Source organism: Argopecten irradians, chromosome 1 (genome assembly GCF_041381155.1).
Source record: "Argopecten irradians isolate NY chromosome 1, Ai_NY, whole genome shotgun sequence".
Taxonomy (NCBI): Eukaryota; Metazoa; Mollusca; class Bivalvia; order Pectinida; family Pectinidae; genus Argopecten; species Argopecten irradians.
In genome coordinates, this window is record NC_091134.1 from 61,154,356 (window position 1) to 61,173,979 (window position 19,624).

A 19,624-nucleotide genomic window follows, 5' to 3' on the forward strand; every position below is an offset into this window, starting at 1 on the left:
TTGAATTAGAAGATAAGGTAAGAGAAAAGAGAAGAGAAGTTATGAATTGAAAATTAAAGTTCCCCATTGATATCATTGATCCATATAATTTTTAACTGATTTATAGATTTGAAAGATGTGAAAGATGTCTTGGACCCTATGTCAAAGGTCAAACCTGGACTGGTGGCTGATGGGAAGGAGGTCAATCCAGTAGAACTAGAGAAACTGGATGTGTTTGCTAAACTAATGGACTTGGTGGCTGAGGTATGTAGTAAACTGAATGTCTTGACTAAACTAATGGACTTGGTGGCCGAGGTATGTAGTAAACTGGATGTGTGTTGACTAAACTAATGGACTTGGTGGCCGAGGTATGTAGTAAACTGAATGTGTTGACTAAACTAATGGACTTGGTGGCCGAGGTATGTAGTAAACTGGATGTGTTGACTAACTAATGGACTTGGTGGCCGAGGTATGTAGTTAACTGGATGTGTTGACTAAACTAATGGACTTGGTGGCTGAGGTATGTAGTAAACTGGATGTGTTGACTAAACTAATGGACTTGGTGGCTGAGGTATGTAGTTAACTGAATGTGTTGACTAAACTAATGGACTTGGTGGCTGAGGTATGTAGTAAACTTTGTTTTGGCTAAACTAATGGACTTGGTGGCCGAGGTATGTAGTAAACTGAATGTGTTGACTAAACTAATGGACTTGGTGGCCGAGGTATGTAGTAAACTGAATGTGTTGACTAAACTAATGGACTTGGTGGCTGAGGTATGTAGTAAATTGGATGTGTTGACTAAACTAATGGACTTGGTGGCCGAGGTATGTAGTAAACTGAATGTGTTGGCTAAACTAATGGACTTGGTGGCCGAGGTATGTAGTAAACTGAATGTGTTGACTAAGCTAATGGACTTGGTGGCTGAGGTATGTAGTAAACTGGATGTGTTGACTAAACTAATGGACTTGGTGGCCGAGGTATGTAGTAAACTGAATGTGTTGGCTAAACTAATGGACTTGGTGGCTGAGGTATGTAGTAAACTTTGTTTTGGCTAAACTAATGGACTTTGTGGCTGAGGTATGTAGTAAACTGATTGTTTTGGCTAAACTAATGGACTTAGTGGCAGAGGTACGTAGTAAACTTTGTTTTGGCTAAACTAATGGACTTGGTGGCTGAGGTATGTAGTAAACTTTGTTTTGGCTAAACTAATGGACTTGGTGGCCGAGGTATGTAGTAAACTTTGTTTTGGCTAAACTAATGGACTTGGTGGCTGAGGTATGTAGTAAACTGTATGTGTTGGCTAAACTAATGGACTTGGTGGCTGAGGTATGTAGTAAACTGTATGTGTTGGCTAAACTAATGGACTTGGTGGCAGAGGTATGTAGTAAACTGGATGTGTTGACTAAACTAATGGACTTGGTAGCTGAGGTATGTAGTAAACTGAATGTGTTGACTAAACTAATGGACTTGGTGGCTGAGGTATGTAGTAAACTGGATGTGTTGACTAAACTAATGGACTTGGTGGACGAGGTATGTACAGTACCTGAACCGTTTAACGTTCCCAGCCTAACGCAAACGCAACGCAAAAAAATAGTTCGTTAGCTAACGCTAACGATTGCTAACGCTAACGATTAACGATTAACGATAAACGATTAACGCAATACCGGCTAACGATTAACGATTAACGCAAAACGCAAAACGATCGGCTATGATTAACCGGAAATACCGTTGTTATAATCACGGACACGGCTTGACGGTAAATGAATTACGGATCTTGATGTTTTGAAATACAAACGAAAGTACAAGAAAAACTGGAGTATGTTCGGGATTAAAGTTTCTGTATATCATATAAACATTTGCCTATGAAAACTATATGGACACGATGAAGTCAAAGACGACAGTACTCGATGCAAAGTTTCCATGTACAAAAATGAATGACATGTGCAACTGTATGTGTGGAGAAAGAATGGTATTATTCTAAAGTGTCATATTTACCCGGTATTTTAAGAAATAACAAATTGTTACAGCATCTCTTTAGTGATAATCACACAATGAAGTCAAACACGACTGTACTCGATACGAAGTTTCCACTTCACACGTACGTTTACAAATTACTTGTACAACCGTATGTATTAAGAGAGAATTGTGTTATTCTAAGTGTCATATTTGTCCGACATTTTAAGAAATAACAAACAAATTGTTACAACAACACTTTATTGATAATATTACCGTCACAATGTCATAACTTTAGTGAAGCGATCAGGCGTATACTGGTACATGTACTTTAAATGGAAACATTTTCACACATTTAAAATGCTGTAAATCAAATTTCCATCTATATGTTTGATTTATATTATCGATGTGTCATAACTCAACAATGGTAATAATTAACATCTTATAGTGTTTCTCGCATCAATCACAAGTTTCAGGGTTTTTTCCAGATTGTCGAAAGGCTCTTCCGCTTATCATGGAAAATTGTATTCTCGGAATATTTGTTTCATAACGGATTACACGCTGTATATAATTAGGGTGTGCATTCATAAAAGCTCATTGCTTACAATTGACTAGGCATCGATTTTAGGGTCGCACATGTACATTTACAAATACACGTACATACGCCATAGCTAGTGTAATAAAGATTGAACATTTGAATTCGTGTTTCGCCATTTGCAGTTCTCTCATTTTATAGTTCATGCATATAATACAGATATAAAGAACGGAAATATTTCACTTCCAGTTATCTATATTCAAATTAAGTCAAATTATGCATAATCATTGATGACAACAACGATGAAGATAGTGATGCACATGCATACATGTATGTACACTGAAGATAACTGTAAAATTGCATTGCGACAATTTTCTACGTATATTTGTAACTGGCGTAAGAAATATAGTTATTTGATCACATTTCACACCAAGCAACTCTTCAATTTACAGTTTAAACAAATTAAATATTCATACAATGTATAAGTGTAAGCTAATTCATTCCAACGTAATCTATAGGAAAGCATATTGCCCACATCAAAACTTTGAAATACGACAGTATATATATGTCCGTGAAATGTACTGTCACAGTGTATATTTTTGTACGGGGCACAGGTAAGTTGGGTATAAAGTTAATCTCCCTCCCAAGAAGGGAAAGTGTTAATTACAGGTGAACTCCGCCCGTGGCCAGCTACAGGGGGTCGACACAAGGTAACACCAGTCGTGACCTATATACCTGTACAGGTAAAATACCCGTGCGCGTCACGCTGGGAATTGAAAAGATTCCAGGTACAAATAACAACGAACACATGTGAGAAGGTGCCCGTGACTGTCCAGTTTTTATTGATATGAGCTTAAAGGTATACCCGTGCCTGATTTGACACGCGTACAGTACGTGTGAAGGCTTTAATACAATGTAACGTACCCCTGCACAGTTCGAATTCTCTACACGTGTTAACATGTAGTTGTAGGTATACTCGTACATTACAAACATTTACATCATTTTATTCCATTTTCATATATATATGTAGATACAAGTACTAATTAATTGCGTTTAAAAATATGTACATGTAAATGCCAAATCTCACCTATTCCCCGTGTTCAAACTCGTCATGATTTTTAAATTTCACGAATTTATTTACAAATCTCCCGAGTCTTTTTTAGCGTTCTTCATACATTGATGAAATTTAACATAACAAGAAGAATATGATGCAGCGTGTCTGTAATAACATTTTTATATTTTTTATTATCTGTTTTAGCTATATTCTTGTGTAATCTTTCAGCTGTCGTGGATTCTTTCTAAAATAATGCTTTTGACATTAATATTCTGTAAGACAGTTTCGTTAATATTTGAATTGCTTTCGCAGAAATCATAGTAACTACAAACATATATATGATATATGTTTCTGATAATAATAATAAGAAGTTTTGAAATGTCATTTAAATACGAGTATTTCAGAACGTTTTCACGGATACATATGTAGGAGCGTACGTCATGTATATGCGATCTTGTTACTGTACATATTTTTATTTCAACCACATCTAACAAACATATATACATCCAAAAGAGATATAAAATGCAATACAATACACTTTATTCATATTATTTTTTTTTCATAGATGTTATGATAATCGCTTCTTCACGAAGCGGTAAACGTAATATCATATCCGGATCGTCAAAGCATCTCACCGGCATTTGGTTCTATTTTTAGTGGCTAACGTTAGCGGAAGTGGGTCCTGCTAACGATTAACGCAAACGATTTCAAACGCAAACGATTGTAAACGCAACTAACGATTAACGATTGCTAACGCAAACGATAACGATTAACGATAAACGATTGCTAACGCTAACGATTGCTAACGGAAATAACGCAAACGCAAACGAAACGCAAATTTGGGAACGTTAAACGGTTCAGGTACTGTAGTAAACTGTATGTGTTGGCTAAACTAATGGACTTGGTGGCCGAGGTATGTAGTAAACTGTATGTGTTGGCTAAACTAATGGACTTGGTGGAAGAGGTATGTAGTAAACTGAATGTGTTGACTAAACTAATGGACTTGGTGGCTGAGGTATGTAGTAAACTTTGTTTTGGCTAAACTAATGGACTTGGTGGCAGAGGTATGTAGTAAACTGGATGTGTTGACTAAACTAATGGACTTGGTGGCTGAGGTATGTAGTAAACTTTGTTTTGGCTAAACTAATGGACTTAGTGGCCGAGGTATGTAGTAAACTTTGTTTTGGCTAAACTAATGGACTTAGTGGCCGAGGTATGTAGTAAACTTTGTTTTGGCTAAACTAATGGACTTGGTGGCTGAGGTATGTAGTAAACTTTGTTTTGGCTAAACTAATGGACTTGGTGTCTGAGGTATGTAGTAGGCTAAAATGTATTTGTTGACTAAACTAAGGACTTGATGGCCGAGGTACATAGTAAACTGGATGTGTTGGCAGAAATCAATTGTCATGTTTTATTCACAATCATTGGAATTTTACTTTTCATTGACATTAACTTTATATTGTCATTTACTGTAAATTTAACTTTTGATTTAATTAAGTGTGTCTATTTGCATATTTTTAAGTTTTTAGATTTTGAATATTTCTCAAATGTAATATATTAATCATGATAAAAGTACTTGTAAGTATAACATTGATGTAAAATAAAAATAGGTGATGATTTTGAAAGTTTAGTCTACTCGACATGAAGAAACTTTTGTTTTAATTAGGTTTAGATTACCATTATTTTTTAATGTTATCTATAATTGCTGAATTTCATTATTACTGTAAAAAACTTTCTTTTCAGGTGAAGGTATTTCAAGTTTACAAAAACAACAGTGCTGAAATGTTAGAAGGGAAGTATGTGTTCCCACTTGACGAGATGGCGGCTGTGTGTGGATTTGAGGCCTACATCAATGACAAGCATGTGGTTGGAGAAGTGAAGGAGAAAGAGACGGCGCACAAGGAGTACAAAAAGGCCATCAGTGAAGGTCATGGTGCCTACCTCATGGACCAGGACGAGGAGTCTCCGGTAGGTCCGGGGCTGGGAGTGTCTTTGTCTGTAATTATGGCTTCCATTCCATGGCTGATAGGGAGGCCTATCTTAAAGTTTTTACATCAGCGTTATATCTGGTTGTAATCTGTATTTTACATCAGTGTTGTATCTGGTTGTAATCTGTATTTTACATCAGCATTATATCTGGATGTAATCTGTATTTTACATCAGCGTTGTATCTGGTTGTAATCTTTATTTTACATCAGCATTATATCTGGATGTAATCTGTATTTTACATCAGCATTATATCTGGATAATGTAATTTGTATTTTACATCAGCGTTGTATCTGGTTGTAATCTGTATTTTACATCAGCATTATATCTGGATGTAATCTGTATTTTACATCACTATTATATCTGGTTGTAATCTGTATTTTACATCAGCGTTGTATCTGGTTTTAATCTGTATTTTACATCAGCATTATATCTGGATGTAATCTGTATTTTACATCAGCGTTGTATCTGGTTGTAATCTGTATTTTACATCAGCGTTGTATCTGGTTGTAATCTGTATTTTACATCAGCGTTGTATCTGGTTGTAATCTGTATTTTACATCAGCGTTGTACCTGGTTGTAATCTGTATTTTACATCAGCGTTGTATCTGGTTGTAATCTGTATTTTACATCACCGTTATATATCTGGTTGTAATCTGTATTTTACATCAGCGTTGTATCTGGTTGTAATCTGTATTTTACATCACTGTTATATCTGGTTGTAATCTGTATTTTACATCAGTGTTGTATCTGGTTGTAATCTGTATTTTACATCAGCGTTGTATCTGGTTGTAATCTGTATTTTACATCAGCGTTATATCTGGTTGTAATCTATATTTTACATCACTGTTATATCTGGTTATATCTGGTTGTAATCTGTATTTTACATCAGCGTTGTATCTGGTTGTAATCTGTATTTTACATCAGCGTTGTATCTGGTTGTAATCTGTATTTTACATCAGCGTTATATCTGGTTGTAATCTGTATTTTACATCAGCGTTGTATCTGGTTGTAATCTGTATTTTACATCACCGTTGTATCTGGTTGTAATCTGTATTTTACATTAGCATTGTATCTGATTATAATCAGTATAACTCAAAACCTTATAATGATACTACACCTAATTTGATGTTTTAGTTTCTTTGAATTATCTTCAGTTTTAATGTAAACTTTACCACCAAAACTTCTTTCTCAATATTGCTTTTCAAGTCCAAAGTTTAAAGGTCAAGGTCACTGTTACTAAAATAGAAAATCATGTTCTGTTTATTAACTGATTGGCAAGTTATTATATTTTTTTGTGGAATTCTTGTCCTTATACTATCTGTCTATACTGATGAATGGTTCAATAGTTTCACTCTGAATTGAATTAATAATTTTTAAGTGCAACTAGCGCAGACACAGAAGTATTTTAGACATGAAAATCACTGTGGTATAATAAATAATGGAATTTATCATATGCACATACATACAGTATCCATATTTGCAATATTCTTATTGATATTTTAGCGTGAGAATTCATGGATATATGTATTCAGCATCATTTTTCAATAGCTAGCTTTTAACACTTTGTGGTGAAGCTACCTTGAGTTAGGCCATCTTTAGATGAGTGATTGCTCTATTGTGTATCATGGCCTTTGTACATGACAGATAGGGAATCTCATCCGATTAATTTGTTTAACCTGAACTTTGTATGTTTGTGAACAGGATGTGTTTACAGTCACAGTGGGAAATGTCCCTGCCTATGCAACCGTTGTCATCAAAATCACCTATGTCACAGAATTACAAGTTGAAGGTGACCTTGTGAGCTTCCGTCTGCCAGGCACTTTAGCTCCATGGAAACAAAACATTAAGGACTATGTAATAATTTATTATACTCAAACATGCAATTTAACAACAAATTAAACCCTCAAAGGAGAAAATCTTTCATTAAATATAATCTTAATTAAAAAATTGAAATAGATTTTTTGGAGCAAATTATGTTAATGTCTAACACATGTGGCCTTTTTTCATGAGACTTCATTGATTTGATTTGGACAGGTGCTTTTAGTATGTTTTACTTCAATATCTTGATCACCAGTCTCTGTAGATGTAGGTGTAACTCTCAGACTAGATCTTGGACCTTATAGGTAAACTAAGTTGAGCATGTTGAAGGATAGATATCAGCTCTCTCAGATTCTGGATGTGTATTTTTGATTTTGATACATTCTTCTTCATTTATGGATCTTAAATACTTGAATCACATCATTTTAGCATGAAATGTAATTTATGAGATTGAGCTGTGTTTTCATTTGTAGGATATTGAATGTGTTATTGCTGTTGCTGTGGACATGCCCTTCGACCTTAGAAATATCCAATGCCCCACTCACAAAATTGTGATAATGGTATGTATTGATTCCCTTTCTTTTCTTCTAATCATTCAATTATTTGCATAGAATAACTTGTAAATTTTTGTTCCAATTAAACTATACAAGACATTGTGTGAAACATGTACCCAGTGCAGCAGATGAGTGTGAATTTCCTGATATTGAAAGAAATTTAAACTTATATTGCATTAATTTAAATAATTCACTTATTGAAAATTGCAATATGCTGTAAGTGAAAAAGAAATACAAACTAATTGTCTTAAAGAAGTCAAATTGTGATTTCAGTATCAAGTTCATGCAAAGGTGAGGTAATGTTGCTTAAAGATTTAGGTCAATATTGATAAATTTTAACTGCTGATCAAAAAATCGTAAAACAGAACAGTAACGCCAAAGTCAACCGACTGAAGATCATCACTATGGTAACAGGCCACAAGTCTGTTGCATGTGGGACCATTTCGTTTTTAGCATGTAGCTCCATTGTAGCTTATAGCATATCCCCTAGTTTTGAAAATCACGTTGTGAACAGGATATCTCAAGTTATACACCATTAACAGCTATGAAATTTGGCAGAGACATGTAGTTATAGATAAGGACGGAACTGATAAAACTTGGCGACAAACAGACATAAACTGTATTTTTGAGGAATTAAATAATATTTCATTCCTTCTTTGTCTATAGTAATATTTGGGAAATAGAGGTAAATCCTATAAATCCCTACTTGTCCTTGAGTTCTGTATGGATTGTAACCAAATTTGGCCACAAACATCCATGGGGGGAAAGGGAACAGAACTTGAATAAATTTTGGCTCTGATCCCCCGGGGGCAGGAGGGGCAGGACCCAATAGGGGAAATAGAGGTAAATCCTTTAAATTGCTACTTGTCAAAGAATTCTACATGGATTGTAACTGAATTTGGCCAGAAACATCCTTGAGGAAAGGGGAATAGAGTTTGTATAAATTTTGGCTCTGACCCCACAGGGGGCATGAGGGGCAGGGCCCAATTGTGGACATAGAGGTAAATCCTTTAAATTGCTACTTGTCATATAGTTCTACATGGATTGTAACCGAATTTGGCCAGAAACATCTTTGAGGAAAGGGGAATAGAGTTTGTATAAGTTTTGGCTCTGAACCACCAGGGGGCATGAGGGGCAGGGCCCAATTGGGGACATAGAGGTAAATCCTTTAGATTATTACTTGTCATAGAGTTCTGCATGGATTGTAACCAAATTTGGCCAGAAGCATCCTTTGGGTAAGGGGGTTAGAGCTTGTATAAATTTTGGCTCTGACCCCGGGGGCAGGAAGGGCGGGGCCCAATAGAGGAAATAGAAGTTGGTTCTTTAAATCGCAACTAGTCATAGAGTTCTGCATGGATTGTTACCAAATTTGACCAGAAACATCTTTGGGGGAAGGGGATTAGAGTTTGTATAAATTTTGGCTCTGATCCCTTTGGGGGAAGGATGTGTGGGGCTTGATAGGGAAAATAGAGGTAAATATTTAAATTCCTTTAGAAAAGAAACAATGAATCTGTATTAAGAACATAACTTGGCATTACAAACCAGATGAGTGATACAGGCCCTCTGGGTCTCTTGTTAATTTTGTTAATATTCACTAATTTTCTGGAATTAAAATTATGTTATGTTTTTCAGGATTTTGATGCTGGCAGACCAAGAAAAGTAAAAAATAGAAAGGTTTGTCATCTTCAACTACATGTATTACAATTGATAAACTGGAGCTATAATTACATTTAAATATAATTTTTATCAAAACCTGTTTTGAATAACATTTCTTTATAATATGGAAGCTTTATTATGATAATCTTAATATTTGGAAAGTTCTTATTAGTATTTGCTAGTAGAAAATTAATGCCAATTAGTATTTACAAGTAGAAAATTAATGCCAATTAGTATTTACAAGTAGAAAATTAATGCCAATTAGTATTTACAAGTAGAAAATTAATGCCAATTAGTATTTACAAGTAGAAAATTAATGCCAATTAGTATTTACAAGTAGAAAATTAATGCCAAAAAGGATAAACAACAAACTGCCTTCTTTTTCTTTGCTTTTGAAAATAGTGCACTGCACTTTCACAACAATTTAATCCCTAAGAATTTGATGGAATGGAGGCCAAATAGGCACAAACTAAACCTAGTGATCTCACTACATTTGGTTTTATTCCAGCCAAAAGGGTGTAAAGCTCTTGTGTTGACTGATGAAGAAGCCACCATGGCTGAAGGATTTCATCTCCTGTTTGAGTTAGCAGAGGTGCACATACCACGAATGTGGATTGAACAGAGTGAGGAGGATCCGTCCAATCAGGTGAGAGACGTATACAGCAATATTCTGTATGATGGTAATTGTATATTACAGATGTATGACATACTGACTGACCAGTATATAGATGTTAGATGACCTTGTCAAGTATGACACACTGACTGGTCAGTATATAGATGTTATGTGACCTTGTAAAGTATGACATACTGACTGACCAGTATATAGATGTTAGATGACCTTGTAAAGTATGACATACTGACTGGCCAGTATATAGATGTTAGATGACCTTGTCAAGTATGACATACTGACTGACCAGTATATAGATGTTAGATGACCTTGTCAAGTATGACATACTGACTGGCCAGTATATAGATGTTATGTGACCTTGTCAAGTATGACATACTGACTGGTCAGTATATAGATGTTAGATGACCTTGTAAAGTATGACATACTGACTGGCCAGTATATAGATGTTAGATGACCTTGTCAAGTATGACATACTGACTGGCCAGTATATAGATGTTATGTGACCTTGTCAAGTATGACATACTGACTGACCAGTATATAGATGTTATGTGACCTTGTCAAGTATGACATACTGACTGGCCAGTATATAGATGTTATGTGACCTTGTCAAGTATGACATACTGACTGGCCAGTATATAGATGTTATGTGACCTTGTCAAGTATGACATACTGACTGGCCAGTATATAGATGTTATGTGACCTTGTCAAGTATGACATACTGACTGGCCAGTATATAGATGTTATGTGACCTTGTCAAGTATGACATACTGACTGGCCAGTATATAGATGTTATGTGACCTTGTCAAGTATGACATACTGACTGGCCAGTATATAGATGTTATGTGACCTTGTCAAGTATGACATACTGACTGGCCAGTATATAGATGTTATGTGACCTTGTCAAGTATGACATACTGACTGGCCAGTATATAGATGTTATGTGACCTTGTCAAGTATTACATACTGACTGGCCAGTATATAGATGTTATGTGACCTTGTCAAGTATGACATACTGACTGGCCAGTATATAGATGTTATGTGACCTTGTCAAGTATGACATACTGACTGGCCAGTATATAGATGTTATGTGACCTTGTCAAGTATGACATACTGACTGGCCAGTATATAGATGTTATGTGACCTTGTCAAGTATGACATACTGACTGGCCAGTATATAGATGTTATGTGACCTTGTCAAGTATGACATACTGACTGGCCAGTATATAGATGTTATGTGACCTTGTCATGTATGACATACTGACTGGCCAGTATATAGATGTTATGTGACCTTGTCAAGTATGACATACTGACTGGCCAGTATATAGATGTTATGTGACCTTGTCAAGTATGACATACTGACTGGCCAGTATATAGATGTTATGTGACCTTGTCAAGTATGACATACTGACTGGCCAGTATATAGATGTTATGTGACCTTGTCATGTATGACATACTGACTGGCCAGTATATAGATGTTATGTGACCTTGTCAAGTATGACATACTGACTGGCCAGTATATAGATGTTATGTGACCTTGTCAAGTATGACATACTGACTGGCCAGTATATAGATGTTATGTGACCTTGTCATGTATGACATACTGACTGGCCAGTATATAGATGTTATGTGACCTTGTCATGTATGACATACTGACTGGCCAGTATATAGATGTTATGTGACCTTGTCAAGTATGACATACTGACTGGCCAGTATATAGATGTTATGTGACCTTGTCATGTATGACATACTGACTGGCCAGTATATAGATGTTATGTGACCTTGTCAAGTATGACATACTGACTGGCCAGTATATAGATGTTATGTGACCTTGTCAAGTATGACATACTGACTGGCCAGTATATAGATGTTATGTGACCTTGTCAAGTATTACATACTGACTGGCCAGTATATAGATGTTATGTGACCTTGTCAAGTATGACATACTGACTGGCCAGTATATAGATGTTATGTGACCTTGTCAAGTATGACATACTGACTGGCCAGTATATAGATGTTATGTGACCTTGTCATGTATGACATACTGACTGGCCAGTATATAGATGTTATGTGACCTTGTCAAGTATGACATACTGACTGGCCAGTATATAGATGTTATGTGACCTTGTCAAGTATGACATACTGACTGGCCAGTATATAGATGTTATGTGACCTTGTCAAGTATGACATACTGACTGGCCAGTATATAGATGTTATGTGACCTTGTCAAGTATGACATACTGACTGGCCAGTATATAGATGTTATGTGACCTTGTCAAGTATGACATACTGACTGGCCAGTATATAGATGTTATGTGACCTTGTCAAGTATGACATACTGACTGGCCAGTATATAGATGTTATGTGACCTTGTCATGTATGACATACTGACTGGCCAGTATATAGATGTTATGTGACCTTGTCATGTATGACACACTGACTGGCCAGTATATAGATGTTATGTGACCTTGTCATGTATGACATACTGACTGGCCAGTATATAGATGTTATGTGACCTTGTCATGTATGACATACTGACTGGCCAGTATATAGATGTTATGTGACCTTGTCAAGTATGACATACTGACTGGCCAGTATATAGATGTTATGTGACCTTGTCATGTATGACACACTGACTGGCCAGTATATAGATGTTATGTGACCTTGTCAAGTATGACATACTGACTGGCCAGTATATAGATGTTATGTGACCTTGTCATGTATGACATACTGACTGGCCAGTATATAGATGTTATGTGACCTTGTCAAGTATTACATACTGACTGGCCAGTATATAGATGTTATGTGACCTTGTCAAGTATGACATACTGACTGGCCAGTATATAGATGTTATGTGACCTTGTCAAGTATGACATACTGACTGGCCAGTATATAGATGTTATGTGACCTTGTCAAGTATGACATACTGACTGGCCAGTATATAGATGTTATGTGACCTTGTCAAGTATGACATACTGACTGACCAGTATATAGATGTTATGTGACCTTGTCATGTATGACATACTGACTGGCCAGTATATAGATGTTATGTGACCTTGTCATGTATGACATACTGACTGGCCAGTATATAGATGTTATGTGACCTTGTCATGTATTACATACTGACTGGCCAGTATATAGATGTTATGTGACCTTGTCATGTATGATATACTGACTTGCCAGTATATAGATGTTATGTGACCTTGTAAAGTATGACATACTGACTGGCCAGTATATATAGATGTTATGTGACCTTGTCAAGTATGACATACTGACTGGCCAGTATATAGATGTTATGTGACCTTGTCAAGTATGACATACTGACTGGCCAGTATATAGATGTTATGTGACCTTGTCAAGTATGACATACTGACTGGCCAGTATATAGATGTTATGTGACCTTGTCATGTATGACATACTGACTGGCCAGTATATAGATGTTATGTGACCTTGTCAAGTATGACATACTGACTGGCCAGTATATAGATGTTATGTGACCTTGTCAAGTATGACATACTGACTGGCCAGTATATAGATGTTATGTGACCTTGTCAAGTATGACATACTGACTGGCCAGTATATAGATGTTATGTGACCTTGTCAAGTATGACATACTGACTGGCCAGTATATAGATGTTATGTGACCTTGTCATGTATGACATACTGACTGGCCAGTATATAGATGTTATGTGACCTTGTCATGTATGACATACTGACTGGCCAGTATATAGATGTTATGTGACCTTGTCAAGTATGACATACTGACTGGCCAGTATATAGATGTTATGTGACCTTGTCAAGTATGACATACTGACTGGCCAGTATATAGATGTTATGTGACCTTGTCATGTATGACATACTGACTGGCCAGTATATAGATGTTATGTGACCTTGTCAAGTATGACATACTGACTGGCCAGTATATAGATGTTATGTGACCTTGTCAAGTATGACATACTGACTGGCCAGTATATAGATGTTATGTGACCTTGTCAATGTATGACATACTGACTGGCCAGTATATAGATGTTATGTGACCTTGTCATGTATGACATACTGACTTGCCAGTATATAGATGTTATGTGACCTTGTAAAGTATGACATACTGACTTGCCAGTATATAGATGTTATGTGACCTTGTCATGTATGACATACTGACTGGCCAGTATATAGATGTTATGTGACCTTGTCATGTATGACATACTGACTGGCCAGTATATAGATGTTATGTGACCTTGTCAAGTATGACATACTGACTGGCCAGTATATAGATGTTATGTGACCTTGTCAAGTATGATATACTGACTGGCCAGTATATAGATGTTATGTGACCTTGTCAAGTATGACATACTGACTGGCCAGTATATAGATGTTATGTGACCTTGTCATGTATGACACACTGACTGGCCAGTATATAGATGTTATGTGACCTTGTCATGTATGACATACTGACTGGCCAGTATATAGATGTTATGTGACCTTGTCAAGTATGACATACTGACTGGTCAGTATATAGATGTTATGTGACCTTGTCATGTATGACATACTGACTGGTCAGTATATAGATGTTATGTGACCTTGTCATGTATGACATACTGACTGGTCAGTATATAGATGTTATGTGATCCTTGTCATGTATGACACACTGACTGGTCAGTATATAGATGTTATGTGATCCTTGTCATGTATGACATACTGACTGGTCAGTATATAGATGTTATGTGACCTTGTCATGTATGACATACTGACTGGTCAGTATATAGATGTTATGTGACCTTGTCATGTATGACATACTGACTGGTCAGTATATAGATGTTATGTGACCTTGTCATGTATGACATACTGACTGGTCAGTATATAGATGTTATGTGACCTTGTCATGTATGACATACTGACTGGTCAGTATATAGATGTTATGTGACCTTGTCATGTATGACACACTGACTGGTCAGTATATAGATGTTATGTGACCTTGTCATGTATGACATACTGACTGGTCAGTATATAGATGTTATGTGACCTTGTCAAGTATGACATACTGACTGGTCCAGTATATAGATGTTATGTGATCCTTGTCATGTATGACATACTGACTGGCCAGTATATAGATGTTATGTGACCTTGTCAAGTATGACATACTGACTGGCCAGTATATAGATGTTATGTGACCTTGTCAAGTATGACATACTGACTGGCCAGTATATAGATGTTATGTGACCTTGTCATGTATGACATACTGACTGGCCAGTATATAGATGTTATGTGACCTTGTCATGTATGACATACTGACTGGCCAGTATATAGATGTTATGTGACCTTGTCAAGTATGACATACTGACTGGCCAGTATATAGATGTTATGTGACCTTGTCATGTATGACATACTGACTGGCCAGTATATAGATGTTATGTGACCTTGTCAAGTATGACATACTGACTGACCAGTATATAGATGTTATGTGACCTTGTCAAGTATTACATACTGACTGGCCAGTATATAGATGTTATGTGATCCTTGTCATGTATGACACACTGACTGGCCAGTATATAGATGTTATGTGACCTTGTCATGTATGACATACTGACTGGCCAGTATATAGATGTTATGTGACCTTGTCATGTATGACATACTGACTGGTCAGTATATAGATGTTATGTGACCTTGTCATGTATGATATACTGACTTGCCAGTATATAGATGTTATGTGACCTTGTCAAGTATGACATACTGACTGGTCAGTATATAGATGTTATGTGACCTTGTCATGTATGACATACTGACTGACCAGTATATAGATGTTATGTGACCTTGTCAAGTATGACATACTGACTGGCCAGTATATAGATGTATGTGACCTTGTCAAGTATGACATACTGACTGGCCAGTATATAGATGTTATGTGACCTTGTCAAGTATGACATACTGACTGGCCAGTATATAGATGTTATGTGACCTTGTCAAGTATGACATACTGACTGGCCAGTATATAGATGTTACCTGTGTCCTTGTCATGTTATGTGACTTGTCAAGTATACATACTGACTGGCCAGTATATAGATGTTATGTGACCTTGTCAAGTATGACATACTGACTGGCCAGTATATAGATGTTATGTGACCTTGTCAAGTATGACATACTGACTGGCCAGTATATAGATGTTATGTGACCTTGTCAAGTATGACATACTGACTGGCCAGTATATAGATGTTATGTGACCTTGTCATGTATGACATACTGACTGGCCAGTATATAGATGTTATGTGACCTTGTCAAGTATGACATACTGACTGGCCAGTATATAGATGTTATGTGACCTTGTCATGTATGACATACTGACTGGTCAGTATATAGATGTTATGTGACCTTGTCAAGTATGACATACTGACTGGCCAGTATATAGATGTTATGTGACCTTGTCAAGTATGACATACTGACTGGCCAGTATATAGATGTTATGTGATCCTTGTCATGTATGACACACTGACTGGTCAGTATATAGATGTTATGTGACCTTGTCAAGTATGACATACTGACTGGTCAGTATATAGATGTTATGTGACCTTGTCATGTATGACACACTGACTGGCCAGTATATAGATGTTATGTGACCTTGTCATGTATGATATACTGACTTGCCAGTATATAGATGTTATGTGACCTTGTCAAGTATGACATACTGACTGGCCAGTATATAGATGTTATGTGACCTTGTCATGTATGACATACTGACTGGCCAGTATATATAGATGTTATGTGACCTTGTCAAGTATGACATACTGACTGGCCAGTATATAGATGTTATGTGACCTTGTCATGTATGACATACTGACTGGCCAGTATATAGATGTTATGTGACCTTGTCAAGTATGACATACTGACTGGCCAGTATATAGATGTTATGTGACCTTGTCATGTATGACATACTGACTGGCCAGTATATAGATGTTATGTGACCTTGTCAAGTATGACATACTGACTGGCCAGTATATAGATGTTATGTGACCTTGTCATGTATGACATACTGACTGGCCAGTATATAGATGTTATGTGACCTTGTCATGTATGACATACTGACTGGTCAGTATATAGATGTTATGTGACCTTGTCAAGTATGACATACTGACTGGCCAGTATATAGATGTTATGTGACCTTGTCAAGTATGACATACTGACTGGCCAGTATATAGATGTTATGTGACCTTGTCAAGTATGACATACTGACTGGCCAGTATATAGATGTTATGTGACCTTGTCAGTATGACATACTGACTGGCCAGTATATAGATGTTATGTGACCTTGTCAATGTATGACATACTGACTGGCCAGTATATAGATGTTATGTGACCTTGTCAAGTATGACATACTGACTGGCCAGTATATAGATGTTATGTGACCTTGTCAAGTATGACATACTGACTGGCCAGTATATAGATGTTATGTGACCTTGTCAGTATGACATACTGACTGGCCAGTATATAGATGTTATGTGACCTTGTCAAGTATGACATACTGACTGGCCAGTATATAGATGTTATGTGACCTTGTCAAGTATGACATACTGACTGGCCAGTATATAGATGTTATGTGACCTTGTCAAGTATGACATACTGACTGGCCAGTATATAGATGTTATGTGACCTTGTCAAGTATGACATACTGACTGGCCAGTATATAGATGTTATGTGACCTTGTCAAGTATGACATACTGACTGGCCAGTATATAGATGTTATGTGACCTTGTCAAGTATACATACTGACTGGCCAGTATATAGATGTTATGTGACCTTGTCAGTATGACAACTGACTGCCAGTATATAGATGTTATGTGACCTTGTCAAGTATGACATACTGACTGACCAGTATATAGATGTTATGTGACCTTGTCAAGTATTACATACTGACTGGCCAGTATATAGATGTTATGTGATCCTTGTCATGTATGACACACTGACTGGCCAGAATATAGATGTTATGTGACCTTGTCATGTATGACACACTGACTGGCCAGTATATAGATGTTATGTGATCCTTGTCATGTATGACACACTGACTGGCCAGTATATAGATGTTATGTGACCTTGTCATGTATGACACACTGACTGGCCAGTATATAGATGTTATGTGACCTTGTCATGTATGATATACTGACTTGCCAGTATATAGATGTTATGTGACCTTGTCATGTATGACATACTGACTGGCCAGTATATAGATGTTATGTGACCTTGTCAAGTATGACATACTGACTGGTCAGTATATAGATGTTATGTGACCTTGTCAAGTATTACATACTGACTGGCCAGTATATAGATGTTATGTGATCCTTGTCATGTATGACATACTGACTGGTCAGTATATAGATGTTATGTGACCTTGTCAAGTATGACATACTGACTGGCCAGTATATAGATGTTATGTGACCTTGTCATGTATGATATACTGACTTGCCAGTATATAGATGTTATGTGACCTTGTCAAGTATGACATACTGACTGGTCAGTATATAGATGTTATGTGACCTTGTCATGTATGACATACTGACTGGTCAGTATATAGATGTTATGTGATCCTTGTCATGTATGACACACTGACTGGTCAGTATATAGATGTTATGTGACCTTGTCATGTATGACATACTGACTGGTCAGTATATAGATGTTATGTGACCTTGTCATGTATGACATACTGACTGGTCAGTATATAGATGTTATGTGATCCTTGTCATGTATGACACACTGACTGGTCAGTATATAGATGTTATGTGACCTTGTCAAGTATTACATACTGACTGGTCAGTATATAGATGTTATGTGACCTTGTCAAGTATGACATACTGACTGGCCAGTATATAGATGTTATGTGACCTTGTCAAGTATGACATACTGACTGGCCAGTATATAGATGTTATGTGTGACCTTGTCAAGTATGACATACTGACTGGCCAGTATATAGATGTTATGTGACCTTGTCAAGTATGACATACTGACTGGCCAGTATATAGATGTTATGTGACCTTGTCAATGTATGACATACTGACTGGCCAGTATATAGATGTTATGTGACCTTGTCAAGTATGACATACTGACTGGCCAGTATATAGATGTTATGTGACCTTGTCATGTATGACATACTGACTGGCCAGTATATAGATGTTATGTGACCTTGTCAAGTATGACATACTGACTGGCCAGTATATAGATGTTATGTGACCTTGTCAGTATGACATACTGACTGGCCAGTATATAGATGTTATGTGACCTTGTCATGTATGACACACTGACTTGCCAGTATATAGATGTTATGTGACCTTGTCAAGTATGACATACTGACTGGCCAGTATATAGATGTTATGTGACCTTGTCAAGTATGACATACTGACTGGCCAGTATATAGATGTTATGTGACCTTGTCAAGTATGACATACTGACTGGCCAGTATATAGATGTTATGTGACCTTGTC

At 36.6% G+C, this 19,624-nt stretch overlaps 1 protein-coding gene across 1 annotated transcript in view; it reads left to right on the forward strand.

The window, feature by feature from the left end:
• LOC138305357 (protein mono-ADP-ribosyltransferase PARP4-like) overlaps positions 1-10,277 on the forward strand; it is a 31,790-nt gene extending 21,513 nt beyond the window's left edge. The window contains exons 15-20 of the mRNA XM_069245648.1: positions 107-243; positions 5,265-5,489; positions 7,212-7,364; positions 7,802-7,888; positions 9,515-9,556; positions 10,047-10,277. Coding sequence (XP_069101749.1) covers positions 107-243; positions 5,265-5,489; positions 7,212-7,364; positions 7,802-7,888; positions 9,515-9,556; positions 10,047-10,277 — 875 coding nt within the window. The remainder of the gene's footprint in view (positions 1-106; positions 244-5,264; positions 5,490-7,211; positions 7,365-7,801; positions 7,889-9,514; positions 9,557-10,046) is intronic.
• The last annotated feature ends 9,347 nt before the right edge of the window (positions 10,278-19,624 follow it).